Source organism: Sorex araneus, chromosome 2 (genome assembly GCF_027595985.1).
Source record: "Sorex araneus isolate mSorAra2 chromosome 2, mSorAra2.pri, whole genome shotgun sequence".
NCBI classification, from domain to species: domain Eukaryota; kingdom Metazoa; phylum Chordata; class Mammalia; order Eulipotyphla; family Soricidae; genus Sorex; species Sorex araneus.
Window position 1 is genome coordinate 238,999,035 of NC_073303.1, and position 27,186 is coordinate 239,026,220.

General features: G+C 51.6%; 1 protein-coding gene and 1 pseudogene across 1 annotated transcript; both read left to right on the plus strand.

Annotated features, from left to right (window-relative positions):
• The first annotated feature begins 2,418 nt into the window (after positions 1–2,418).
• Positions 2,419–12,417, plus strand: LOC129401812 (zinc finger protein OZF-like). Its single transcript, XM_055124684.1, has 5 exons — positions 2,419–2,518; positions 2,718–2,771; positions 5,728–5,969; positions 9,207–9,333; positions 11,312–12,417. Exons 1-5 carry the CDS (start codon positions 2,419–2,421, stop codon positions 12,415–12,417), a joined length of 1,629 nt encoding a protein of 542 aa, XP_054980659.1.
• An 11,211-nt stretch (positions 12,418–23,628) lies between these two features.
• Positions 23,629–24,314, plus strand: LOC101557200 (olfactory receptor 7A10-like; annotated as a pseudogene).
• The last annotated feature ends 2,872 nt before the right edge of the window (positions 24,315–27,186 follow it).

Consider the following 27,186-nt stretch of genomic DNA (forward strand, 5'->3'; position numbering starts at 1 on the left):
TTGCTGGATTTGTGTACCCCCAAACCATAAACAAAGCAAATAAAAGCAAAACAATGTCAGAGCCTTGATGGCAGATTCCCTCACCCCAATTTGGTGTGTTCTGAGCTGTATCTTGCTGTATCCATGTCCCCTCTTCCTTGTAGAAGTGTGTTGGGTCACCGTCAGAACGTGAGGAGACAGCATGTGGGGTTGAATTTAACAGGAAATCTTTCCAAAGGGCTGGGTCAGACAGAGCAAAGTGGGTTCAGAACTCTTCTTGTTCAAAGCAAAGAGAACAACAACAAAATAATCTAGCCCTGATTGTGGCCAACAAGGTTCAATCCCAGATACTCAATGGCTCGCTGAACCTTGTGGGTCCACACCTTCCTCCCCCACAACAAAAATCCTCAGTGCCAGAGTTCTAGTAGAGCGAATAGGGCGTTTGCCTTGCATGCAGCTGACCCATGTTCAATCCCCGCCATCTCATAGGTTCCCCAAGCACTGCCAGGAGTCATTCCTTTGTGTAGATACTGGAGTAATCCCTGAGCATCGTTATCCTCCGCAGGCAGAAATAATGTTTTTAGAATTTCCATGGAAGGAAATTGCCCAGTCTTAGGCTCATTATTACTGTGTTAATTAAAATTCTTCTTAACCCACCCCCAGTTCCTCTGACCACTGTTACCCTCACCCCAGACATCTGGAGATGCTGGAGTTGAATCTGGCCTCTGTCACCCTCCTCCACCGAGATCAAAGGGCTTAGGATTTTTCATATGTCTAGGAACCCCAAAACTCCCAGGAAGGAGATGGCATTCTCTAAATATGGGCTGCTGGGGTGTGGGGCTGAGGGGTTGGAGACCTTGTGAACTGGTTTGTTTGAAGGGATGGTCCTGCGGCAGGGCACAGCCTCTCCTGTGTTACCCTGTTCTCTCTCTGGCAGCTGGCTCTGGAGCACTGCTCACTGGGTGTCCCTCCACGCAGAGAGTGAGTGGGGCGATCCTCATGCAGCATGGACACCCGGACACAGTTCACCAGTTTATTCTCTGACCCAAGGCCCAGCAGGGCGCGGGCAGGGCTGGAAGATGCCGGACTCTCTCATCCCCTCCAGCACTTGGCGGGTGTAAGTGAGTTGAATCCACCAGAGGAGGCCTCCTCTTGGCCCAGGGATCCCTCAAGAATGATAGTGGCACGTGGGATCCAGGGTCACTTCCCAATCCCCACTCCACCCCTCCCCAGGCCACACCTCCTGACCTGGCTGGGTGATTGGGGGAGGGGGTTAGAAGCAGGGGTGGGGCAGCATCTGGAATGGGGCCGAGGCAGTGGGGGAGGGGGGCACACAGCTTTGCAGGGGTCCCCAGTTCCTTCTGGATTTTGACTTTGGTTCCGACACTCGGGGAACCCCCACCTGCTCTGCTTCCCTAAATGCCAGGGGAAGCCTCCAGCCATCTTGGGCTGACCAGGAGTGAATCCAGTGGTCAACAAGGAGGTCCTGAAGCATCAGAGTTTTGGGGGGACAGGGCAGGGAGGCAGGTTTGGGGGCCCTGTATCAGCTCAGAGCTGGAAGTCTTTGTATGGGCTCTAGGGGTGCTAAACTTCCAGCTAAATTTTAGCTGTGCCCCCCCCACGAGAGGAGGGAAGAGGTTTGGTGTTTCCCTGGGGCTGATGAAGGAAGAAGATTCCTCTTGTCTGACCCTGAGGCAGTAACAGAAAATAAATACAGAGTCTGGAGGCCTCAGCACCATCAGTGACCCCGTGGGGTCTTCCCGTCTGTCCTCCCTCCCACGACCCCCGAGACTCTCAGCTACTGAAGCAGACTGGCCCCACTGGAAGCCGAACTTCTGGTAGAACTGTCCGAAGCAGGTGTCTGCCACTTCCAGCAGCTGCAGGACGCTTCCTTGGGTGGCACTGAATTCCAGCAGGCTCTCGGCCTGGCCCTTCCAGAACTGCGGGGGTGCAGGCAGGGCGGGTCAAGGGCGCAGAGCACTGACACAGGGATCCCCCTGCACCCTCCCGTTGCCTGCTCGTGGACCCAGCAGCCGTCCTGGGGGGCCCTGAATGCAGCAGCCGTCATCTGGTTGAGGCCCAGCTCCTAGCCTTCGGCCCCCTGCAAGCACAGTGTGGGGCCCTGGCCCCCCGAGGCCGCCTCCCGCCTGGTGGCTGAGTTCTGGCACAGGCAGGTGAAGGTCTGCCTGGTGCCAGTGTTGAGCCTCAGCAGGGACAGGAAGGTCAGCTTCATGCTGCTCAGTGGGGCGCCGTCCTCGTCCCCTTAGGAGAACTGCCTGTGTCTGGCAGGAGAAAGGGCCACCTGGCCGCCAGGGGCAAGAGCCGGCAAGCCCAGGCTCTTCCTCCAGTTTGCACTTATTATTCTCTTTGAATACCTGGCATGCTCAGGGATGACTCCTGGCGGGGTCGGGGGACATATGAGGTGCCCAGGATCGAACCATGGTCAATGCGTGCAAGGCCAGCACGTCCCTGCTGGACATCGCAGCGGTCCGGCTGCGCCTCTTTTCCTCTAGAGATGCCTGTGCTCTCTCCCTAGCGCGTGCTTCTCTCTAAACCTTTCTTTTTAAAATATTTTTATTTTTTAATTTATTCCCGGTGAGATACAGTAACAAAAATTTCATGTTTGAACTTCAATCATACGGTCATCCAACACCCATTCCTTCACCAGTGCACATTTTCCACCACCCAAATCCCCAGTATTCCCCACCCCCCCTCACTTTCCATACCTCCGCCCCTAGGAAACCCGAGTCCCGAGTTGCCGCCCTTCTGGCTGCTGATCAAGCTGTTTATCGGCCATGATCTCAGAGACTCAGAACCCAGTGGCTTTTGGCAGAAATGTGTCCGGACTACGCATTAGGTTTCCCGCACCGTACCACCCCAGGTGGGAATGGTTTCCGTGCCTTGGCCTGTTTCCCCTGGCGGCTCGGTTGCCCCCACCATCTTCCAGAGGCCTAGGGACAACCAGGAAGGGGCCCGCAGTGATGACAATGTGAAGCCTCATGGGATGGGGCCAGAGCCAGTCCATTCCCCCACCCCACCCCTATGAGACCCCAAGTTACTACCCACGAAGGAGCCCTTTGGCTGCTGATGGAGCTTCTTATCAGCCATGATCCCAGAGACTCAGAAACAAAGCTCGGAACACAGTGGCTTTTAGCAGAAATCCCTCTAGATTTAATTATAAAAAGTTCGGAATTCCAAAATCGTGCAACTGCAATAGCAGCCCCGCATCATCATATGCAATGCATAATCAGCAATAGAAAACAAATTGTCTAATGTTGCCTTTTTGGCAGATCTGAGTGTTGGGGGAAAATCCCAAATAATAATGGTGGGTTTACCCTCGGCGCCATCTTCCCACCTTCAACAGAGAAGAGGACAGGCAGTCTGGTGAGCAACGCGGCCGGAGAAATGCTCCGGACCTGAATCTGTGCCTACAACACCAGGGATCCAGACGGAGGAGGTACAGCTGGCACACCTTCTCCGGATGGAGCCCTGGCGACACTGAGCAGCAACTAATACGGCTCCGGGTTGCGGAACTGGAACACATCCGAGCCTCGAGGCTCCTATTGCGGCCTCGCGACCTTTTTTAAAAACTGAAAACATACAATCTTTTAATGACAAACCAATTATCAAATGCTTCCTTAGTAGGGCTGTCTACCTTGGGGGGAAACTCCAACAACAATAGTGAGTTTTGTTTTGCAATATGGAATGTAATCAAGGTAGAGAGAAAATGAAGTGAAATTCATCGGTCATACAGTTGAGGGGGGGGGCTGTTGCGTGGGGATTTTGGTGGTGGAATATGGGCACTGGTGAAGGGATGGTGTTTGAATATTGTATAACTGAGACATAAACCTGAAAACTTTGTAACTTTCCACATGGTGATATAATAAAAAATTAAAAAAAAATAATAATGGTGGGTTTGGTGTTGAAATGTGGAATGTAATCAAAGTAGAGAGAAAGTAACATGGAAATTGTATGCCACTCAGGGAGGGGGACGGTCTGGGATGGGAGGGGATATTGGGGTTTTTGGTGGTGGAAAATGTGCACTGGTGAAGGGTCGAGTGTTTCATCATTGTATGACTGAGACTTAAACCAAAGACTTTGTAACTGCTCTCACGGTGTTTCAGTAAAAATTAAAAAATAAATTAACCCTTTTGGCGTGGCTGCCGATCGAGCATGATAGAAGAGCCCAAAAGAGCGCCCTTGGACTCCAAGCAGCCCACTGAACGAATTCCAGCATGGGAACGGAGACCCCACGCCGGGATGCGACAGTGGAAGCCGGGCATTCCCCAATTTTTTTAACCTCTCTCTCTCAACCCCTTCCTCCTGAGCACAGCACAGGTTCGACCGCTTTCTGAGCACAAAATGGAGATGCCGAGCCAGCTGTCTCTAGGTTTCTCCATCTTATGAGCACCATAAAAGGGTAAAAATTTATAGTGATGTTATTTCTGGTTGTACTTTCCCTGGACTTTATACAGAAACCCAAAACCGTGAAATTCTGGTATAATTCTCTTTTTCCATGTGTAGGTTACTACCAGGAAATGGGAAAATTAAAAACACGATGACTAGTTTTCTCCAAACTAAACATGACTAATGTAAGTTGAAATTCCCCAAAACCAGTTTGACCCTCCCCACCAAAAAAAAGATGCTGGTCGGAGGCACCCAGAGCCTGTGCTCACTGACACACTGTGTCACTCAAATGACACTGGCCTCATGGTTCAGGCAGAAGCCAGGAAGCTGGTCCAGCTCCTTCCTACGAGGGGAGAAGGTCAGTCATGGTTTTCGGACTCAAGTGGGCTGGGATGAGAGAGGCTGGCTCCCGGGAGAGGGCAGGGGACCCACAGGCATGGTGGGAGTTTTGGCTTAGGGATTTCAGGGACAAGGTGTAGCCTGACCGAGGACTGAGATCGAAGCAAGACTAAGGTCAGTGACTCAAACAGAGACAAATGTGCCAGTGGAAGGAACAGACTCTGCAGAAGTTCACAGTTGAGAAAGGCTCAGCTGAATTTTTTTTTTTTTTTTTGGTTTTTGGGTCACACCCGGCGATGCACAGGGGTTACTCCTGGCTCTTCACTCAGGAATTAGCCCTGGCGGTGCTCAGGGGACCATATGGGATGCTGGGATTAGAACCCGGGTCGGCCGCGTGCAAGGCAAACGCCCTACCCGCTGTGCTATCACTCCAGCCCCCTCAGCTGAATATTTTTAAGAATGTGTTTGTGTGTGTGTGTGTGTGTGTGTTGTGTGTGTAGCAAGATCATTATCACTTTTCTATTGGGGCTACACCCACGGTGCTCAGAGCTGACTCCTGACTCTGCATCCGGAAGTTACTCCTGACTATGCTGAAGGGGACCCTATGGGATGCCGGGAATCAAACCCGGGTCTGCTGTGTGCAAGGCTGTGTGCCCTCCCCACTGTACCATGGTGGGGGCCCCAACAAAACAGTTTCTATAGAAACTTATTTAGAAAGGTGTAGAGAGTAGTACGCGCTGTGGAGAGAGCACAGGCGTCTCTAGAGGAAAAGTGGCTGGGTTGGGCCGCAACGATGTCCAGCAGGGATGCGCTGGCCTTGTACTCGTCTATCGGGGTTCGATCCCAGGCACCCCATAGTGTCCCATGAGCCCCGCCAGGAGTCATCCCTGAGCACCACCAGGTGTGCAGAAACAAACACAAAGTGCAAACAGAAGGAAGAGCCAGGGCTGGCCGACCTGACCCTGGCAGCCCGCTGGCCCCTGACTCCTGCCGGGGTACCAGCTGTTCTCCTGCATGGACGCACCGTGGTGAACACCGTGCGGGTGACCTTCCTGTCCCTGCTGAGCGCCGCCTGCCGGCTCCAGGCAGACCTTCTCCTGCCAGTGCCAGAACTCGGCCACCAGGCTGGACGCGGTGTGGGGTGCCAGGGCCTCATGCTTCGCTTCCAGGGGGCCTTACGCCAGGAGCTGGGCCTCAACCAGATGGCAGTGGCCGGGCTTCGGGACCCCCAGGACGAGTGCCAGGTCCGCAGAGCGGGCGACGGGAGGGCACAGTGGGGTCCTCGCGTCCATGCACTGTACCCCTGACCTGCTCTGCCCGCAACCCCTCGGATCCGGTAGGGCCAGGCTGAGACCCTGCTGGAATTCAGCGCCACCAGGAAAGCGTCCTGCAGCTGCTCGACAAGGCAGCCGCGGGCTTGAGACAGGACAGCCCGACCAGAAGTTCGCTTCCAGCTGGAGCCCCTCCGCTTTGGTAGTTGAGTCTCAGGGGTTGCAGGAGCTGGAGGGGGGGGGACAGATGGGACACCCCCAGGTGGGCACACATGGAGCTAAGGATCAAGTCGCCCCATTTATCTTCTCCTGCCACTGCCTCATGGTCAGACAAGAGGAATCTCCTTCCTGCTTCAGCCCCCAGGGAGACGCCAAACCTCTCCTCTCCTCTCTTGTGGGGCACAGTGGAAGTTTAGCTAGAAGTTTAGCATCTCTGTTCCCCATACAAAGGACTTTCAGCTGGCAGATGGTACAGGCCCCCCTCAACCTGCCTCCAGCCCTGGCCCCCCAAAACTCTGCTGCTTCTCGATCTCCTTGTTGACCACTGGATTCCCTCCTGTTCGACAGAGACTGCTCGTTGACATTTGAGGGAGCTGGACAGATGGCGCGGTTATCTTCGGGTAGGGCATTTATGTCATACCCAGCGATTCACAGGGGTTACTCCTGGTTCTGTACTCAGGAATTACCCCTGGTGGTGCCCAGGGGACCATATGGGATGCTGGGATTTGAACCCGGGTCGGCCGCGTGCAAGGCAAACGCCTACCCGCTATGCTATCATTCCAGCCCTATTTTTTTTTTTAAATTAAAAGTATCTGGGCTTGAGTCATAGCACAGTGCGTAGGGCATTATCCTGCCCCATAAGCAAGTCTTCCTGGAGGCCTTTGTTAGGCCCCTTGAAGCTACATTGACAGACAGCAGGATCTCTCCAGGCCTTTAGGGAATCCTGCAAGTGGCCAAGAATTATCTGTCTGAGCAGCAAGTCTCTGGGGTCTGAGGAGTTGAGCAGAAGCTTCCTTTTTTTTTTTGTAACTTCTTATTTATTTATTTGCTTTTTTTGTCACACCTGTGATACACAGGGGTTACTCCTGGCCTTCCCTTCAGGAATTACTCCTGGCAGTGCTCGTGGGGACTATATGGGATACTGGGAATTGGACCCGGGTCAGCAGCGTGGAAGGTGAACACCCTACACAGTGTACTATCTCTCCGACCACAGAAGCATCTCTTAGGCATCACTTTATAACAGGAATCTTGGTCTAGGTCTTGGGAATGTGAAGTGGGTTTCCCCACATGATGCAGTTAGGTCACCCACCAATTCTTGGGGGTGAAAGGGAAGGGCTAGTCACCAGGCCACTGTCAGTTTCCACATTCTTTGAACAAAGATTTTCTTTGTCACTCCCGCTTTTGCTTTTGGGGTCACATGCAAAGATGCTCAGGACTTTCTCCTCGTTCTGCATTCAAGGATCACTCCTAGCAGTGCTCAGGGACCGTTAAGGATGCCACAGATCAAATATATGGCAGCCATGTGCAAGGCAAGTGTTGTTCGTGCTGTGTTTTTGCTCCAGCCCCATACCTTTGTCACTCTTTTTGGAAGACTCCTCAGAATTTCCCTATGTGTCTTCGCCAGGTGCTGTCATGGTTCATGGCTCCCAGCACTTGCTACTGAGCTCGGCGTTCTGCACACATCCTGGTGTTCCCCTTGGGGACCTTGATTGTTTAAAGTAGATTAAAGTAGGGGTTGGAGCAATAGCACAGTGGGTAGGGCGCCTTGCATGCAGCTGATCCAGGTTTGATTCCCAGCATCCCATATTGTTCCCTGAGTGTGTAAAAATAAAAATAAAAAGAAAGGGCGCGCAGGCGGCGAGGCAGGCGAAGGAAGGAAGAAGGCCAAACTGGTTGCTCGATCGGTTTATTTCATGTCCATCTCCATTCTCCTCTGATTCTCCTCCTGCTTCTTTCTCCCCCATCCTACTTCATTCTCTCTCTCTCTGCCTCTCTCCCGGCTCTCGGTCTCTCTCTCGATCAGTGGATCTGGCCCCCGTGGATCTGGCCCCCATAAATCTGGCTCCGTGGATCTGCCCCGATGGATCTGGCCCCGGTGGATCTGGCTCCGTGGGTCTGGCTCTGGCCCCCAACCCACTCTTACAGCCTAGTTAAATCTCCACAGCATCAGGGGGTTGGGGCATACACATAGGTGTGGTCAGCCATAGGGTAAGGTTCTTTTCCCTCAGGGGATGCTTCTCCTAGGACTTAATTCTCTATCAGCAGAGGATCCACCCAAGGGCGGAGTCCCATGAATGTGTTTCTCTTCTCCTCAGCCAGCAAACATATAAGAATTCATAATATTAATTATTTTGTATGGACACAATAAGAGATGCATTAAAGCTTATAGAATTGCTCTCCTGGGGCCATCTCAATCTCAGACTACAGTGCTCAGGCCAGATCAGTCTTTCCTATCCCTGGCAGTGTCCCAGTCTCATAATTACTATTGGATCATGACAGCATTTGTCTATGATCAAGCTCTTAACTTATAGTTAAGAATTAGGCACTTTGGCCAGGCCCATCTCGATGCCAGGGTAGCACATAACTCACCGCTTGCCCTGGATCCTTCCCGTCCCACGTCGGGGACCCTACTTTGGGGTGCTAGGAACTGAGGGCAACTGAGGCTTAAGTGGAGAAAGCAGATGCCCAGAAGGGAATAACGAGGCCAATTAAGTCTTAAGTTATAAAAACATAATATTGTCTTCTTGTGTCTATACAAAAAAGACATAGCTTTAAAGTAAATTATTCAAAAGGCATAAAGAGGAGAGAAAGGCAATGTTATAATATTCAGTGTCCTAGGAAGTTCTGACCTTATCAATTAACAGAGTTTGATTAGAGGAAGAGCAGATAAACTGGTAGAATTGGTTACAGATAAACAAAGGAATGGGAGTGACTTGGGAGCACTTTGATGGGTGTGACTGATAAACCTAAGCTCCTAGTGGCAGGGGGGAAAGGACAAACCAATGATATCCAACACCTGAGCACTGTCAGAAGTGATTCCTGAGTGCAGGAGCCAGGAGTAATCCCTGTGCATCACTGGGTGTGACCCAGAAACCATAAATAAATAAATAAATAAATAAAGTAGATTAAAGTAAAACCCAGGATCCTAATGTCATCCCCCCACTACGATGCAGAGAGACCCTGGCTGACTGGCATCTGTGTGTGTTTCAGGAGTCAGTATCCTTTGAGGACGTGGCTGTGATCTTCACCCGGGCCGAGTGGTCTCTGCTGAATCCTGCCCAGAGGTGCCTGTACAGAGACGTGATGCTGGAGGCCTGCAGGCACCTGGCCTTCGTGGGTGAGGTTCAGGCACGACCCTTTCCCACAGCTCAGGGCACGGAGTCCGCTGCCCATATTCCTGATGGGGCCATGGAACAGGGCTGCAGGGAAGGAGGGGCCTGTCTGTGGGCACTCTAGCCCAGGCACGGGGCATTCCCGGGCAGGTAGATGGATTCAGCCTAACTGCCTTTTCTCTGATTCAGGGCCACACTGGGTAGAGTGGGGTGTCAGGGCCAGCGCCTCCACCTCTGGCTCCTGCTGTGATCTCAGTCTTACTGGTTGGTTTCCCCAGTGATCGAGGGGGGCTGGGCTAAACCCCGTAATGCTGGGTGAGGGAGCTGGTTCCCACGATTATATTCGAGGCCAGGAACATGCCAGGCATTGTGCTACCTTGGAGCTTCTTCCTGGGGGCACAGGCCCCACACCTGGAGTTCCAGGGATGCTCTTGTTCATGGTCAAGGGAAACTGTGGGGTGCGGGAGTCTGACCCACGTCATTCAAGGCAGCTGCTTTCATGTCTGTTGAAGCAAACCAGTTGCATCAGTCCTATTCCAGTTCTTTTTTGTTCCCTCAGAGCATCTTTTTTCTTTGATATACACACCTGGTGATGCTCAGGGCTGATGCCTGGCATTGCTTGGAGGAGCCTATCGGGGGGTGCTGGGGAGTGACCCAGGTCAGTTGTGTCCAAGGCAAGTGCCATCCCGGCTGTCCTATTCCTCTGCCCCTCCCCAGAGCCTTCCCTGGGGGTCTGAATTGTCTTCCTGCTTGTTCCAGAGGGTTTCTCTCCAGGAAAAGACAGTGGTGCTCTTGGGCGTGTCTTGGAGAATAAGTTGTTCAATGAAGACAGGACTGTGGGGTTCATGAGCAATGAGTCCTGCAATCATTTAGGAGAGAAGCAGATGTTCCCTGATGCTAGTGACCAGCAGCAAACGCAGAAGCGACAACAGAAGTGAGTGAAGTGGCTGAGGGGGGAAGGGAGGACGGTGTTGTTGGCGAGGAGGGGGGGTGGTGGGGTACATATTGGGAGTCTCCAATGTCTTTCAAAGAAAAACCAGTGTGTCAAACTAGTGCAGGACGGAGTAGTGTTCCCTTCACACTGTCCCTCTTGGGCCTCCTCTATTTACCACACCTGTGATGAGCATGACTGACTCCTGGCTCTGCACTCAGGAATCCCTCCTGGCCGGACTCTGGGGTCCGAATTGACCTGAGTCATGCAAGGTGAGGGTCCTGGGGCAAGGCTGGCAGCCTCCGCTGGCTACTTAACTGGTTTCCACCCAGGACCCTTCTTTCATGGAGAGAAGTTCCTGCTCCAACTCCCCTCATGCCACCCCACCATTTACAGCTTAAAACAGGGCCCTGCATGTAAGGCTTTGATGAATGATAAATCAAGGATTTATTCATAGCATTGCAGAGTGTGGCCCCAAGATAGGAGGAAAAAAATAAACCCCTAACCAAAAAACCAAAACAAAACATGATCAAGGCTGGTGATTGATTGCTGATATTTATTTATTATTTTGTGTAGTGAGCATTGCCTAGTCCTGAATCCTTGTCTTACGCTTAGGAATAATTCCTGGGGGCGCTCAGGGGACCTGATGGTGTGCAGGGGATGGGTTCGGGGCAGCATGATGCACGGTTCCCGCTCTCCCACTGTCCTGTGGCCTCAGCTGTCGCGATGATCTTGCTTTTCTACTCATTGTGTCTCATCATTGGCAGATACCTCTTGCCAAACAGTCTCGGTTATGATCATGATGCTCCTGCACAAGCCAGAGGAAATTCGAGGCGAATTCAAAGCATCACTGAACCCCCAAATCCTGCTACTTCTTCAGAATGTTCTTCCCCCCCGGCACCCCCCAACACTTCCCCACAGCTCTCTTCCACGTGACCTCGTTCAGGAGGGCATCTGCTGCCCGGCCACTGAGGGCACCCCTTCTCCCAACTCGGGTGACCTCAGGCGATGCCCTCTGTGGGGTGCTGGCACCTGGAGCCCAACATCCCAAGAATGCAAAGTGTGTGGGGAGACCTTCAGTGTCACCAACCTGCTGACGCGTCACAACAGGGAGCGCCATGAGGAGATGCCTTATATGTGTGAGCTCTGCGGGAAGGGCTCCTGCTACCCCACATACCTGCAGGCTCATGCCGAAATCCATGTTGACCTCAAGAGGCCCTTTAAGTGCCCTGAGTGCGCACAGAGGTTCCAGTATCCCTGTATGCTGCTCGACCACGGTAAAGTGCATTCTGGGATCAGGCCATTCACCTGTGAGCCGTGTGGGGAAAGCTTCAGGACTCACTCGCAGCTGCTTAAGCACAGCCGGACCAATACTAGGAAGAGGCCGTATGACTGCGAAAAGTGTGGGAAGAGCTTCTGGACTCACTGTGTTCTGCGTGAGCACAGCCGGACTCACACTGGGGAGAGGTCATATGACTGCAATCAGTGTGGGAATAGCTTCAGGACTCGCTCATGTCTACTTCGGCACATTCGAACGCACACCAGGGAGAGACTGTATGAGTGCGAGCAATGTGGGAAAAGCTACGGGAGTCGATCGGACCTACTTAAGCACAGCCGGACCCACACCGGGGAGAGGCCTTATGCCTGCAAGCAGTGTGGGAAAAGCTTCGGGACTCGCTCGAACCTGCTTAAGCACAGCCGGACCCACACTGGGGAGAGGCCGTATGCCTGCGAGCAGTGTGGGAAAAGCTTTAGTACTTGCTCGGGCCTGCATATTCACAGCCGGACCCACACCGGGGAGAGGCCATATGACTGCGAGCAGTGTGGGAAAAGCTTCAGTACTAGCTCAAACCTGTGTGAGCACAGCCGGACCCACAACAGGGAGAGGCCATATGCCTGCGAGCAATGTGGGAAAAGCTTCGGGACTCGCTCAGACCTACTTAAGCACAGCCGGACCCAAACTGGGGAGAGGCCATATGCCTGCAAGCAGTGTGGGAAAATCTTTAGTACTTGCTCGGGCCTGCATATTCACAGCCGGACCCACACTGGGGAGAGGCCGTATGACTGCAAGCAGTGTGGGAAAAGCTTCAGTACTAGCTCAGCGGTGCGTAGGCACAGATGGACCCACACTGGAAAGAGGCCTTATGTCTGCCTGTAGTGCGGGAAGGCGTTCCGGTAGAGTGGCGCAAGGACTGAGCACATGCTTATCCACAGGCGAGCGGCATACACGTGCCCACATTGCGAGAAATATTTTCGAAGCCCAGACACCCTCCTATTCCATCTGGTGGCGCACTCAAACCACAGTCCTTTGTAGTGTCCTTAGTGCAGCAAGGCCTACGGCTGCCAATCCTACTTCAGAGGCCACCTGCAGACTCAGCAGTCGACCCTGGTCCTCAGCTGCGGGGAGTGTGGCAGAGTCCTCATCCACCCACCCTCCCCCAGCACCTCCACCAGCACCTCCACCAGCACGTCAGGAGGCATTTTGAGGAGCAACCATTTGTGTGCCACTGCGGGCAGGGTTTTGGCCAGGCTGAAACTCTGCACACGCACGTCTGCCGTTCCCACACTGGGGAGAAGCTCTGAACGAATCTTCTGCCCGATGCCAGGATAGTCCCCTGTTTTCTACCAATCTGTGGGGAAAGAAAATTTGATGTTGGAATAGCATGTGGGGTACAACTCTGTGCCTCAGTTTCCCCCCATACCCCAAAGCTCAGGGTAAATCTATTTCTTTTTATAATTATGTTGGAACTACAACTGATGATGCTCAGGAATGGCTTTGAAGTTCTGTTCCCAGCAAATTAGTCCTCGTGATTATCAGGGGATCCTTTGGGATCCTGGGATCGAAACCTGGGACATCCACATAAAAGGCCAGTGCCCTACCTGCTGTGCTATTGTGATAGCCCCCGGAAACTGTAATCTCAGCTGCTGTGAAGTCATTTATGACTTGTGGAGCCTCAGGAGAGAGTCTACTGGGGAATTATAGTAGAGTGATGTGATGTTTTTTCTGTTTATATTTCTTTGGAGCCCACACCTGCTGCTGCTCCAGGCAGATTCCTGGCTCTGCTCTCAGGGATGAATCCTGTGTGCCTTGGTGGTCCCTATGATATGTCCCAGGTCCCACCTGGGTCAATTGCTGCATGGACAGCACCTTCGTCTTTACTATGGCTCAGCGCTGAAATTCTATTTTATTTTAGCTGCTGCATGATTTCCACGACTGTTTCAGGTAGAGTTTACAAGCATCAGGTATTTCAAAGATTTTTTTTTTTTAGATGGACACAGGTTGGTACTCAGTGTTTCATCCTGTTCTGGAGTCAGGGATCACTCCATCAGTGCTTGGGGACTGTACGATGTTCTGCCTCAGGACCCGGAGAAAGAGAAATGCTGGCACCAGAGGCACAGTCGGTGGCACGAGTTTGTGTTGATTCAACACCCAGAGTGGAATCTCTTCACAGATCTGGGCTTCAAAGAAGATAATTTTTCTTCAATCACACTCATAGGTACATCATGTCAGATGAGCTTTGGTCACTATGATGAACATTGGTGTCTGGTCAGTTGGACAGTAATCCTCCTAGCTGCTTAGACCTGTGCATCTGCTTACCCTATTGTGTGAACATTTAGAGACGTTAGTGACTCTACAATAAATGTCCATTCATAATGAATGTCAGTTTTTTCATTTCCCAGGGGAAGCATTTTGGTTTATTCGCCCGACCCTATCAATGTGAGAAAAGAATCTCCCTCTCTCCATAGCCAGACCCTTCATTGTGCTCTGTTGTTGAACGAAGTGAAGTTTCCATATATGAGAAATGGAGTGGTTCGCTGTGCCATGGGGACTACTTGCTCTCTCGGCAATTGTGGTAGGAGTTTCCACATCGAAAGACAGAACAGTGGAGAGCATTCTGGCCTGGCACACAGCCGCTAGGTTCTGTGTGAGTTTCCACCAAAGAACTTGCTGTGTGTCCCGTATTCCATGGAGCCCTCGGAATGGTGATAAATCTTTTACAGTTTTTCCTGGATGTTGACTAATTCAGGTTGGTTTCAGTGAAATAATGGCCACATTGAGTTCCATATAGGTTTGTGGGGGATGGGAGGCCTGGGTAAACCTGAGCCCAGATCCTCTGATTAGGGTGGAGCAGACTGACCCAAGTCATTGAGTGCTAGTGTTTCTTACTTTTTTTTTGAGGCGGTTTACACACCTACTGTTTACACACCTACTGGAAAGTTAAAGACATACACTTAGGTGCCATGGTGTAATATTTTCAAATCAAGTAATAATTATTTGAGGGAAATAAAGGGAAATCATTTGGCATGAGGAGGGAGTGTTACAAAATCTCAGGTGTCTGTGAAAGAGTCCAACCTCTCTTGATCCAAAGCTTGGAAAGTAACTTTGGGAAATACCCCGAACCGGATGGTAAAAAAAATGTTCCTGTGGGCCCAGAGCAAGTAGGTTACTTATCTTGCACATGGCTGACGTGGGTTCAAAGCCTGGCATCCCACAGGATCCACGGATTCCGGCCAAGAGTGATCCCTGAGTGCATAGCCAAGAGTCAGCCGTGAGCATTGCTGGGTGTGACCCCCAAATTTTTGCATAAGAGCAGATGCTTAATAAAGTGAATGTGGCCTGGAACAGCAGGAAAGGCTCTTGGCTTGCACAAGGCCAGCCTGGGTTCAATCCTCGGCATCCTATTACGGTCCACAGAGCCCTGCCGGGAGTCAGCTCTGAGTGCAGGGGCAGAAGTCAGCCCTGAGCAAAGCCAGTTATGCCCCCCAGAAATATATATATGTATATATATACATATATATATTATATATATATTTCTTTTATGTCATACCCGGCGATTTTTAGGGATTACTCCTGGTTCTGTACTTAGGAATTAGCCCTGGTGGTGCCCAGGGAACCCTATGGGATGCTGGGAATGGAACTCACGTCAGCTTCGAGCAAGGCTAATGCCCTACCCACTGTGCTATGACTCAAGCCCAGATATATATATATTTTTTTTGCTTTTTGGGTCACACCCAGCGATGCTCAGGGGTTACTCCTGGTTCTGCACTCAGGAATTACTCCTGGCAGTGCTTGGGGGACCATATGGGATGCCGGGGATCGAACCCGGGTCGGCCGCATGCAAGGCAAATGCCCTACCCGCTGTGCTATTGCTCCGGCCCCAAGCCCAGATATTTTTAATAAAAAAAAAAAACGAACAAAGTAAACTATTGAGTTTGTACAGAAGTCATTCCAAGTGAATGAACCTTCCTGGACATCCAGAATCAACTTATAATGAAGATCAGGTGGGAGGAGAGCAATTTCCTGCCTCTGTCTTGTCATCACAGGCCATTCCACTCTCTGGGATAAGGGGCCTTTCAGGCACTCACAGTGCCAAGATTTCTTTTCAAAGCCCATTTTATTTTATTTTATTTTAAGAAATATTTTATTGAACCACCGTGAAAAAAAGAAAAAAAATACAAAGATTTCAGGTTTAAGTCACAGTCAAATACTGATTAAACCACCATCCCTTCACCAGTGCACCGGTTCCACCACCAAGAACCCCAATACACCCCCCTCCCAACCCACCCCCCATCTAAGTAGCTAATGATATTCCCATTATTCTCTATATACCTTGAGTACATTCCATATTTCCATACAGAACTCACTGTTATTGATTGGAAATTTTCCCCAACAATCAGGCCTGCTAAATAGGCATCATCTAATAATTTCTCTTCATTCCTAAGAGTGAAGACTTTGAGTCCGCGCGGCTGCTATCTTGGAATGTTCTGAGCTGTATCTTGCTATATTCATGCCTCTTCCTTGTAGAGGAGCGTTGGGGCACCCTCAGAACATGAGGTGGTGGTCTGTAGGGTTGACTATAATAGGAATCCTTTCCAAAGGGCTGAGTCAAACAGAGCAAAGCGGGTTCAGAACTCTGCTTGTTCAAAGAGAAGAGAACAACAAAAGAATCTTGCCCTGGTTGTGGCTGACCAGGTTCAATCCCAGGTACTCAATGCTCCCCAGAACCCTGTGGGCCCACACGAATATCCCCCCCCAAAAAAAATCCTCGGTCCCAGAGCTAAAGTACAGCGGGTAGGGCATTTGCCCTACACTCAACTGACCCAGGTTCAACCCATGCCATCCCATAGGGTCCCCCAAGCACCGCCAGGAGTCCTTCCTGAGTGCAGAGCCTGAAGTAAATCTTGAGCATCACTGGATGTGATCAAAAAGAAAAAAACATCCTAGGCAGAAGTGACATATTTAGAATTTCTTGTGTCCCCCTGTTCATTCTCAGGCAGCTGGCTCTGGAGCACTGCTCACTGGGTGTCCCTCCATGCTGAGTTTGACTGGGGTGAGCCCCAGGCAGCATGGACACCTGGACACAGTTCACCAGTTTATTCTTTGATGTGAGGCCCAGCAGGGCTCGGGCAGGGCCGGAAGTTGCTGGACTCTCTCATCCCTTCCAACCCTTGGCGGGTGTAAGCGAGTCGAATCCACCAGAGGCAGCTTCCTCTGGCACACGGATCCCTCAGGAATGAAGGCAGCACCACTGGCATCCGGGGTAACCCCTGAACCCCCACTCCACCCCACCCGGTGCACACCTCGTGATATGGCCAGGTGATTCAGGGAAGTGTGGGCCGGAGGCAAGGGTGCGGGAGCATCCAGAGTTGAGGTGAGGCTGTTGGGGGCACACAGCTCCGCCAGGGGACCTGGTTCCTTCTGGGGTTCGACTTTGTTCCTTCACTCGGGTACCGCCCCATCTGTCCAGCTCCCCCAAATGTCATGAGAAGCCAACGAGCAGTCTCTATCGAACAGGAGGGAATCCAGTGGTCAACAAGGAGGTCCGGAAGCACCAGAGTTTTGGGGGGACAGGGCAGGTGGCAGGTTATGGGAGGCCTGTATCATCTGCGAGCTGAACTTCCTTTGTATGGGGTACAGAGATGCTAAATTTCTAGCTAACCTTCTGCTGTGCCCCACAAGAAAGGAGTGGAGAGGTTTGGGGTCTCCCTGGGGGCTGAAGCAGGAAGGAGATTCCTCTTGCCTGACTGTGAGGCAGTTGCAGGAGAAGATAAATGGGGCGACTTGAGCCTTGTGTAGCAGCTGCAGGACGCTTCCCTCGTGGCGCTGAATTCCAGCAGGGTCAGGCTCAGGCTGTCCGGACCGGCGGCCACCAGGTCGAGCAGCGGCAGGATGCGACCCTGGCGGCACTGAATTCCAACAGGGTTTCCACCTGGTCCTACCGGAATGCAGGGTTGCGGGCAGAGCGGGTCAGGGGTACAGTGCATGGAAGCGAGGACCCCACTGCGCCCTCCCGCCGCCCGCTGTGTGGACCTGGCACTCGTCCTGAGGTCCCGAAGCCCGGCCGCCGCCATCTGGTTGAGGCCCAGCTCCTGGCATAAGGCCCCCTGGAAGCCAAGCCCGAGGCCCTGGCACCCCACACCGCGTCCAGCCTGGTGGCCGAGTTCTGGCACTGGCAGGAGAAGGTCTGCCTGGAGCCAGTGGCCGGCGCTCAGCAGGGACAGGAAGGTCACCCGCACAGTGCTCACCAGGTGCCCTCTGCGTCCTCGCAGAACTGCTGGTGCCCAGGCAGGAGTCAGGGGCCAGCGCGCTGCCATGCTCAGGTCAGCCAGCCCTGGCTCTTCCTTCTGTTTGCACTTTGTGTTTGTTTTTGCACACCTGGCGCTGCTCAGGGATGACTCCTGGCGGGGCTCAGGGGACACTATGGGGTGCCTGGGATCGAACCCTGATCGACGAGTGCAAGGCCAGTGCATCCCTGCTGGACATCGCTGCGGCCCAACTGAGCCTCTTTCCCTGTAGAGACGCCTGTGCTACAGTGGGGAGGGCACACAGCCTTGCACACAGCAGACCCGGGTCTGATTCCCGGCATCCCACAGGGTCCCCTTCAGCATAGTCAGGAGTAACTTCCGGATGCAGAGTCAGGAGTCAGCCCTGAGCACCGTGGATGTAACCCAAAAAGGAAAGAAAAAGAAAATGATCTTGCTTCACACACACACACACACACACACACACACACACACACACACACACACTTACACACACACACACAAACATACTCAAAAAAATCCAGCTGAGCCTTTCTCAACTCTGAACTTCTGCAGAGTTTGTTCCTGCCACTGGCACAATTGTCCCTGTTTGAGTCACTGACCTTAGTCATTGCTTAGATCTCAGTCCTCGGTCAGGCTACACCTTGTCCCTGAAATCCCTAAGCCAAAACTTTCACCATGCCTGTGGGTCCCCTGCCCTCTCCCGGGAGCCAGCCTCTCTCATCCCGGCCCACCTGCGTCCCAACACCATGACTGACCTTCTCCCCTCGTAGGAAGGAGCTGGACCAGCTTCCTGGCTTCTGCCTGGACCATGAGGCCAGTTTCATTTGAGGGACACAGTGTGTCAGTGAGCAGGCTCTGGGTGCCTCCCACCAGCATCTTTTTTTTGTGGGGGGGAGGGTCAAACTCGGTTTGGGAAATTTCAACTTACATTAGTCATGTTTAATTTGGAGAAAACTAGTCATTTGTTTTTAATTTTCCCATTTTCTGGTATTTACCTACACATGGAAAAAGAGAATTATACCAGAATTTCACAATTCTTCCTTCTGGGATTATCAAGGGGGCCAGAATTTCAGCCCAGGGGCGAGAGAATAAACAAAATGCTTTCCTCTGGGAAATGAAAACACTGACATTCATTATCAATGGACATTTATTGTAAATTCATTAATGTCTCTAAACTTTGACACAATAGTGGATGCACAGGTCTAAGCAGCTAAGAGGATTATTGTCCAGTTGACCAGCCACCGATGTTTTACCATACTTGCGGCAACTTGCTGAAGGTACACACACCCTCTGACGTAACAAAGATTCCAAATGAAGGAACCAGAGCAGTGATATGTGTGGAGGACATTTGCCTTGCACTCTGCAAACCCAGGCTCAGTCTCTGGCATCCCATAGGGTGCCCCAAACTTTGCCAAGAGTAATTCCTCAGTTGGGAGCCAGAAGTAACTCCTGAGCATGACCAGTGTGGCCCACAAACAAAAGTTGTTCAGTTTTAGAGGCCCTGAAACCCGTTAAAGTGATTGTCTTCTTATAAATGGATAAATGTAGGGAGCCACTTTCCTAGTCAGACAGCCTGGCTCTCTGATTCTAACAGAGGCTTGTAGCAAGGTTGCCACTATGGTCATTTGTTTCTCAATAGCCTATGCCTGTAACAAAAGGACATGTCAATCTGCATTTGTATGTGGGTCCAGACACCATTTCCCCCCAGTGGAAAAGGTATAAGTAGTAGCTGCTAGTAGAATAAACTCTCTCTCTTTCTCCTTGCTGCTTTCTGTGTCTGCCTCTGTTCATTCTGCTATGGCCCCTTCTTAGCCCCAGGAAGGGTCCTCCCTGCTGGTCATGACATGGGACCCCACAGATAAACATGGAGAGTATCATACTAAGTGAAATGAGTCAGAAAGAGAGGGACAGACATAGAGAGACTGCACTCATTTGTGGAGCATAGGGTAGCATCACATGAGGCTGACACGCAAGGACAGTAGATACAAGGGCCTGGGGGAATGCCCCATAGCTGGATGACTGCTTCATGAGCGGAGGGGAGAAGGCTGATGGAATAAAGAAGAGATCACTAAGAAAATGATGGCTGGAAGAACCAGTTGGGATGGCAGATGCATGCCAAAAGTAGATAATGGACCAAACATGATGACTTCTCAGTGTCTGTGTTGCAAGCTATAATGCCCAAAAGTAGAGAGAGAGTATGGGGAATATTGTCTGCCTTAGAGGCAGGGGAAGGGTGGGAAAGGAGGATATACCCGGGATATTGGTGGTGGGGAATGTGCACGGGGGAGGGATGGGTGTTTTATCATTGTGAGATTGTAACCCAAACATGAAAGCTTGTAACTATCTCACGACGATTCAATAAAATTTTAAAAAATTAAAATAATAATAATTAAAAAAATAAAGTCCTGCCAGGAGTGATCCTGGACTACAGAGCCTGGTGGAAGCTCTGAGCATTTCTGGGTGTGACCCAAGACAAAGACAAAATAAAAAGAGAGAAAATATCCATTAAGGGTTTGGAGCAATAGTACAGCAGGTAGGGCATTTGCCTTGCACGCAGCTGAGCCAGGTTCAATCTCTGGCATCCCATAGGTCCCCCAAGCACCACCAGGAGAAACTGCTGAGTGCAGAGCGAGCAGTAACCACTGCGCTTCCCTTGGCGTGACCCAAGCAAAAAAGCAAAAAACATCATTTCTCCCTTACCCTTTTCTGCACTCCATAGCCTCCACCCTCACCAGGTCCTGATTACTTTTTCCTGGTCACCTGTTCTAATTCCTAGGCCATCTTCGTGCTCCCCAAGTGCTTCCCAATCTGGAATCTGTCTAGTTTAGAGCCTCTGCCTAGGAGCTGACAGCGCAGTGGGTCCAGGAGCCACGCTGGGCAGAGTCCTGGGAGCCAAGAGCAGGTTCAGGCCTGGGGCCTTCTTCAGAGCACTGTTATCTCCCCTCCCCCAGTCGCCCATTCTCTACCTCTGATTGGATGACAGTGAGGGCGGTGAGAGAAAAAGGGCCAATCAGATGGACCTAGATGACCTGGCGCTTCACCCTCTGCTCCAACTGGCTCACATCCTTCCAAGTCCTTTCTGACCTCAGGTAGCAGAGGGCTCAGGAAAACATCCAAACAGGCTCTCCTAGAGACTGATGAGATCCTACAGCATGCCAAGGCGGCCTTTCAAGTCCTGAGCAAAAAGCTAGGAATAACAACTGAGCACTTCTGGGTATAACCTAAAACAAAACAATTTAATCCACAATTTAATCCCTGGTATCCCATAAAGCCCCCCATCCAACTTTGAGTGATCCCTGAGCTCAAGCCAGGAGTTAGCCCTGAAAACAGTGGGTGTGAAAACCCCCATTCCAAAAAAAAAAAAGAAAAGAAACCCCAGCACTCAATGACTGTGTGGGCCCTGTGCCCCCATGAAGAAGCTCCAAGGTAGCACAGTGCCTAACATGCTTGTGGCCCAGAATATAATATGGGCACCACCACCTGGTTGCTGGACTCTCTCTTCCCTTCCAGCCCTTGGCGGGTATAAGCGAGTCGAATCCACTAGAGGTGGCTTCCCCTGGCACACAGATCCCTCAGGAATGAAGGCAGCACTACTGGGATCCGGGGTAACACCTGAACCCCCACTCCACCCCACCCGGTGCACACCTCCTGATCTGGCCAGCTGATTCAGGGGAAGGGGTGAGAGGCAGGGGTGCGGCAGTGTCCAGAGTTGAGCTGAGGCAGTTGGGGGCGCACAGCTCCGCCAGTGGACCCAGTTCCTTCTGGGGTTCGACTTTGGTTCTTCACTCATGGACCGCCCCATCTGTCCAGCTCCCCCAAATGTCAGGAAAAGCCAACGAGCAGTCTCTGTCCAACAAGAGGGAATCTAGTGGTCAACAAGGAGGTCCGGAAGCAGCAGAGTTTTGGGGGGACAGGGCAGGAGGCACGTTAAGGGGGGCCTGTACCATCTGCGAGCTGAAAGTCCTTTGTATGGGATACAGAGATGCTAAATTTTTAGCTAAACTTCTGCTGTGCCCCACAAGAGAGGAGGGGAGAGGTTTGGGGTCCCCCTGGGGCTGAAGAAGGAAGGAGATTCCTACCAAAGCAGAGGGGCTCCAGCTGGAAGGGAACTTCTGGTCGGGCTGTCCTGTCTGAAGCCCGCGGATGCCTTGTGGAGCAGCTGCAGGATGCGTCCCTGGCGGCGCTGAATTCCAGCAGGGTCTCAGCCTGGCCCTACCAGAACTGCGGGTTACAGGCAGAGCGGGTCAGGGGTACAGTTCTTGGACTCGAGGATCCCACTGCGCCCTCCCGCCGCCCGCTCTGCGGACCTGGCCGTCGTCCTGGGGGGTCCCGAAGCCTGTCCGCCGCCATCTGGTTGAGGCCCAGCTCCTGGCGTAAGGCCCCCTGGAAGCGAAGCGCGAGGCCCTGGCACCCTGCACCGCGTCCAGCCTGGTGGCCGAATTCTGGCATGGCAAGAGAAGGTCTGCCTGCAGGCGGTGGCCAGCGCTCAGCAGAGACAGGAAGGTCGGCTTTATGTGGCTAACCGGAGCATCTTCCACGTCCACGCAGGAGAACTGCTGGTGCCCAGGCAGGAGTCAGGGGCCAGCGGGATGCCAGGGTCAGGTTGGCCAGCCCTGGCTCTTCCTTCTGTTTGCACTTTGTGTTTGTTTCTGCACACCTGGCGCTGCTCAGGGATGACTCCTGCCGGGGCTCATGGGACACTATGGGGTGCCTGGGATCAAACCCCGATCGACGAGTGCAAGGCCAGCGCATCTCTGCTGGACATCGCTGTGGCCCAACTGAGCCTCTTTCCCTCTAGAGATGCCTGTGCTCTCTCCACAGCGCGTACTACTCTCTACACCTTTCTAAATAAGTTTCTATGAAAACTATTTTGTTGGGGCCCGTGCCACGGTACAGTGGGGAGGTCACACAGCCTTGCACACAGCAGACCCGGGTTTGATTCCCGGCATCCCATAGGGTCCCCTTCAGCACAGTCAGGAGTAACTCCCGGATGCAGAGCCAGGAATCAGCCCTGAGTATCATGGGTGTAGCCCAAAACCAAAAAGAAAAAAGAAAATGATCTTGTTTCTCTCTCTCTCTCTCTCTCTCTCTCTCTCTCTCTCTCTCTCTCTCTCTCTCTCTCTCTCTCAAAAAAAAAAAAAAATCCAGCTGACTAAGGCATTCTCGACTCTGAACTACTGCAGAGTCTGTTCCTGCCACTGGCACAATTGTCTCTGTTTTAGTCACTGACCTTAGTCATTGCTTAGATCTCAGTCCTTAGTCAGGCTACACCTTGTCCCTGAAATCCCTAAGCCAAAACTCCCACCATGCCTGTGAGTCCCTTGCCCTCTCCCAGGATCCAGCCTCTCTCATCCCGGCCCACCTGCGTCCCAACACCATGACTGACCTTCTCCCCACGTAGGAAGGAGCTGGACCAGCTTCCTGGCTTCTGCCTGGACCAGGAGGCCAGTGTCATTTGAGGGACACAGTGTGTCAGTGAGCACAGGCTCTGGGTGCCTCTGACCAGCATCTTTTTTTTGGGGGGGAGGGTCAAACTCGGTTTGAAATATTTCAACTTACGTTAGCCATGTTTTGTTTGGAGAAAACTAGTCATCATGTTTTTAATTTTCCCATTTCCTGGTAGTTACCTACACATGAAAAAAGTGAATTATACCAGAATTTCACAATTCTTCCTTCTGGGATTATCAAGAGAGGCAGAATTGCAGCACCTCATCTTTGGCTTTTTCTGTCCATGTACCTGGTTACGATCTTGGGGAACCTCCTCATCATAATGGCCGTCAACATACACCCCCACCTCCACATGCCCATGTAATTCTTTCTCTCCAACCTGTCCTTGTTGGGCATCTGCTTCCTCTCCACCACCGTCCCCAAGATGCTACAGAACGTCCAGACGAAAAGCCAAGCCATCTATGAGTGCATCACCCAGATGCACTTTTTCATCACCTTTGCCATACTGGACAACTTCTTGCTGGCCATGATGGCCTACAACTGCTTCGTGGCCATCTGCCACCCCCCGTACTGCACGGTCATCATGAACCCCCAGCTCTGTGAGCTGCTTGTTCTAGGCTGCTGGATCACGAGTGCCTGAACTCCTTACTGCAAAGTTTCATGATGCTGCGACTATCCTTCTTCATGGTTCTGGAAATCCCCTACTTTTTCTGTGAAATCAACGGAGTGGCTCAAGTGGCTTGTTCTGACACTCTGTTGAATGACATTGTGCCGTACGCTGCCATTAGGGTGCTGGGTGGTGGACCCCATGCGGGCATCCTTTACTCTTACACTACGACGTTGTCTTCCATCCACGGCATGGCGTCGGCTCAGGGCAAGTCTAAGGTGTTTTCCACCTGTGCATCCCACCTGCCGTGGTGTCCCTCTTCCACTGCACGTGCATTTGCATGAAACAGCTCTGCCGCTTCCTGCAGCTCCAGCGACAGCGGCAACGCCTCGGTGATGTACACGGTGGACACCCCCATGCTGAACTCCTTCATCTACAGCCTCTGGAACTAAGACTTAAAGAGGGCTCTAAGAAGAATCTTTGGCACAGCGAGTGCCTGAAAGGCCAGTGATGACAAGATGCAGAGGCAGGAAATTGGTCTCCTCCCATCTGATCTTTAGAATTTCATTCTGGAACTCCGAGAAGGTTCGTTTTCTTGGAATGACTTCTGTACAAACTCAATAGCTCATTTTTTTTCGCTTTTTTTGGGGGGGGTCACACCTGATGATGCACAGTGGTCACTCCTGGCTTTTCGCTCAGGAATTACTCCTGGTGGTGCTCAGGGGACCATATGGGTTGCTGGGAATAGAAATCGGGTCAGCCACGTGCAAGGCAAAAGCCCTACCCACTGTGCTATCACTCCAGCCCCTCTTGTTTTTTGTTTTTTTTTTTTTAAATCTAGCGTTGGGGAGTATACCTGGCAATGCTGACTTCTGACTCTGCACTCAGGGCTGACCCCTGGCAGGGCTGTAGACCGTAGTAGGATGCCAGGGATTGAACCCAGGTCAGCCTTGTGCAAGACAAGAGCCTTTCCTGCTGTTCCAGCCCAAGTTCACTTTATTAAACTTCTGCTCTGATGCAAAAATTTGCGGGCCACACGCAGCGATGCTCAGGGCTGACTCCTGGCTCTGCATTCAAGAATCACTCCTGGCAGGGCTTTGTGGACACTGTGGGATGTCAGGCTTAGAACCCAGGTCAGCTATGTGCAAGAGAAGTGTCTTACTTGCACTGGCCCCACAGGCACAGTTTTTTAACCATCCAGTTTGAGGTATTCCCCAAAGTGATTTTCCAAGCTTTGGATCAAGAGAGGTTGCACTCTTTCACTGGCAGCTGATATGTTTTAGCACACCCTTCTTCTCATGCCCAAGGATTTCCCCTAGTTTCCCTTCCATAATCAGCACTCGATTTGAAAATACTATACCTTGTCCCCTAAGTTTATTTTCCTAACTTTGCTATAGAGGTACCTGAAAATGCTTTCCAGCTACAACAACCTTAACTCCTGCTGACATGTTGCCCTAATTCTGTTTAAGCATACGGATATTCTATCATATTTGAATATCATAAGTGATATTCTCCTATTTTTGTTTTGGGGCCTCACTCAGCAATGCTCTGGGATTCCTCCTAGCTCTGGGCTCAGGAAATCACTCCTGGCAGTGCTGAGAGACCAAAAGCGATGCCAGAGATCAAACCCGGGTCAGCCATGTGAAAGGCAAGTGCTTTTCCCACTGTACTAGTACTTCACCAGTGGATCATGATATTCTTGACTACAAAAAAGTAAGCATTCAACTGGGGAGGAGTCACCCACATGTTCCTGACCACATCTATGTGTAACTCAACGTGGCCATCATTTTCACTGCAAAACTCACCTGAGTTAAACAACCTCCAGGAAAAATTGAAAGATGTTTATTACAGACCCCAGGGCTATGAGGAATGGGGGTCAGGCAGCAATGTTCAACATTGTTATCAGCAACAAAAGGTCACCCTAGTGCCCGAGGCAGAGAGATTCACTTTTCCCCTATCCAGGGGTGAGAAAATAAACAAAGATGCTTTCCTCTGGGAAATGAAAACCCTGACATTCATTATGAATGGACATTTATTGTAGATTCATTAGTGTCTCTAAACTTTGACACAATAGCGGATACACAGGTCTAAGCAGTTTAGGATTATTGTCCAGTTGACCAGCCACCGATGTTTTACCATACTTGTGGCAGCTTGCTAAAGGTACACTGACCCTCTGACTTAACAAAGATTCCAAATGAAGGAGCCAGGGCACTAGTACAGTGTGGAGGGCATTTGCCTTGCATGCAGCTGAGTCAGGTTCAATCTCTGGCATCCCATAGGTCCCCCAAGAACCACCAGGAGTAACTCCTAGGTGCAGAGTGAGCAGTAACCACCAAGCTTCCCTGGGTGTGACCCAAGCAAAAAAGAAAAAAAAAATCATCCTTCCCCTCCCCTTTCCTCACTCCATAGCCTCCACCCTCACCAGGTCCCGATTGTTTTTTCCTGGTCGCCTGGTCTAAGGTCTAATTCCTAGTCCGTCTTCATGCTCCGAGCAGTGCTTCCTAATCTCTGTCTAGTGTAGAGCCTCTGCCCAGGAGCTGACGGCCCTGTGGGTCTAGGAGCCACGGTGGGCAGAGCCCTGGGAGCCAAGAGCAGGTTCAGGCCTGGGGCCTTCTTCTGCCTGATGCTATCTCCCTGCCCCCAGTCGCCCATTTTATACCTCTGATTGGATAACGGTGAGGGTGGGTGAGAGAAAAAGGGCCAATCAAATGGACCTAGATGACCTGGTGCTCCACCCTTCTGCTCCCTCTGGCTCACATTCTTCCAAGTCCTTTCTGACCTCAGGTAGCAGAAGGCTCAGGAAAACATCCAAACAGGCTCTCCCAGAGACTGATGAGATCCTACAGCATGCCAAGGCGGCCTTTCAAGTCCTGAGCAAAAAGCTAGGAATAATACCTGAGCACTCTGGGTGTAACCTAAAACTAAACAAACATGTTTGTTAGACTAAGTTACTCTGGCTTTGACCAAATGAATGCAGATTAGAAAGTGCTGGAAGGCCTGACCTCCAGCAACCACTCCCCACAAGAAACAGAAATAGCAGCATCAGGACCCAGGTGTGAGATGAGGCATTTTAACAACCCAGAGTCACCCCTCACTAGGCACAACAGGAATCGGGAAAGAGCAGTGGAGGAGCACTGGCCTGGCAGGCGGCCATTCTAAGGTAGATCCCCGGCACCCATAGGGTTCCCTGACCACTGTCAGGAGTGATCCCTGAGCATCGCCAGGTGTGGGTCCCCCACAACCCCTGATTAAAAAAAACCCTCAAAGTTGTTTTTAGAAACCCCAGGGAGCTGGGATGATAGTACAGTGGTTAGGGAACCTATC

Bases quoted from the DNA above. Each gene is read 5' to 3' on its own strand.
- LOC129401812 (XM_055124684.1), top strand. From the start codon at position 2,419: ATGGTCAATGCGTGCAAGGCCAGCACGTCCCTGCTGGACATCGCAGCG. The intron at 2,772-5,727 runs GCCATGATCTCA...CCGGGGTACCAG, and splicing joins GCTGATCAAGCTGTTTATCG to CTGTTCTCCTGCATGGACGC. The intron at 9,334-11,311 runs GTGAGGTTCAGG...CAACATCCCAAG, and splicing joins CAGGCACCTGGCCTTCGTGG to AATGCAAAGTGTGTGGGGAG.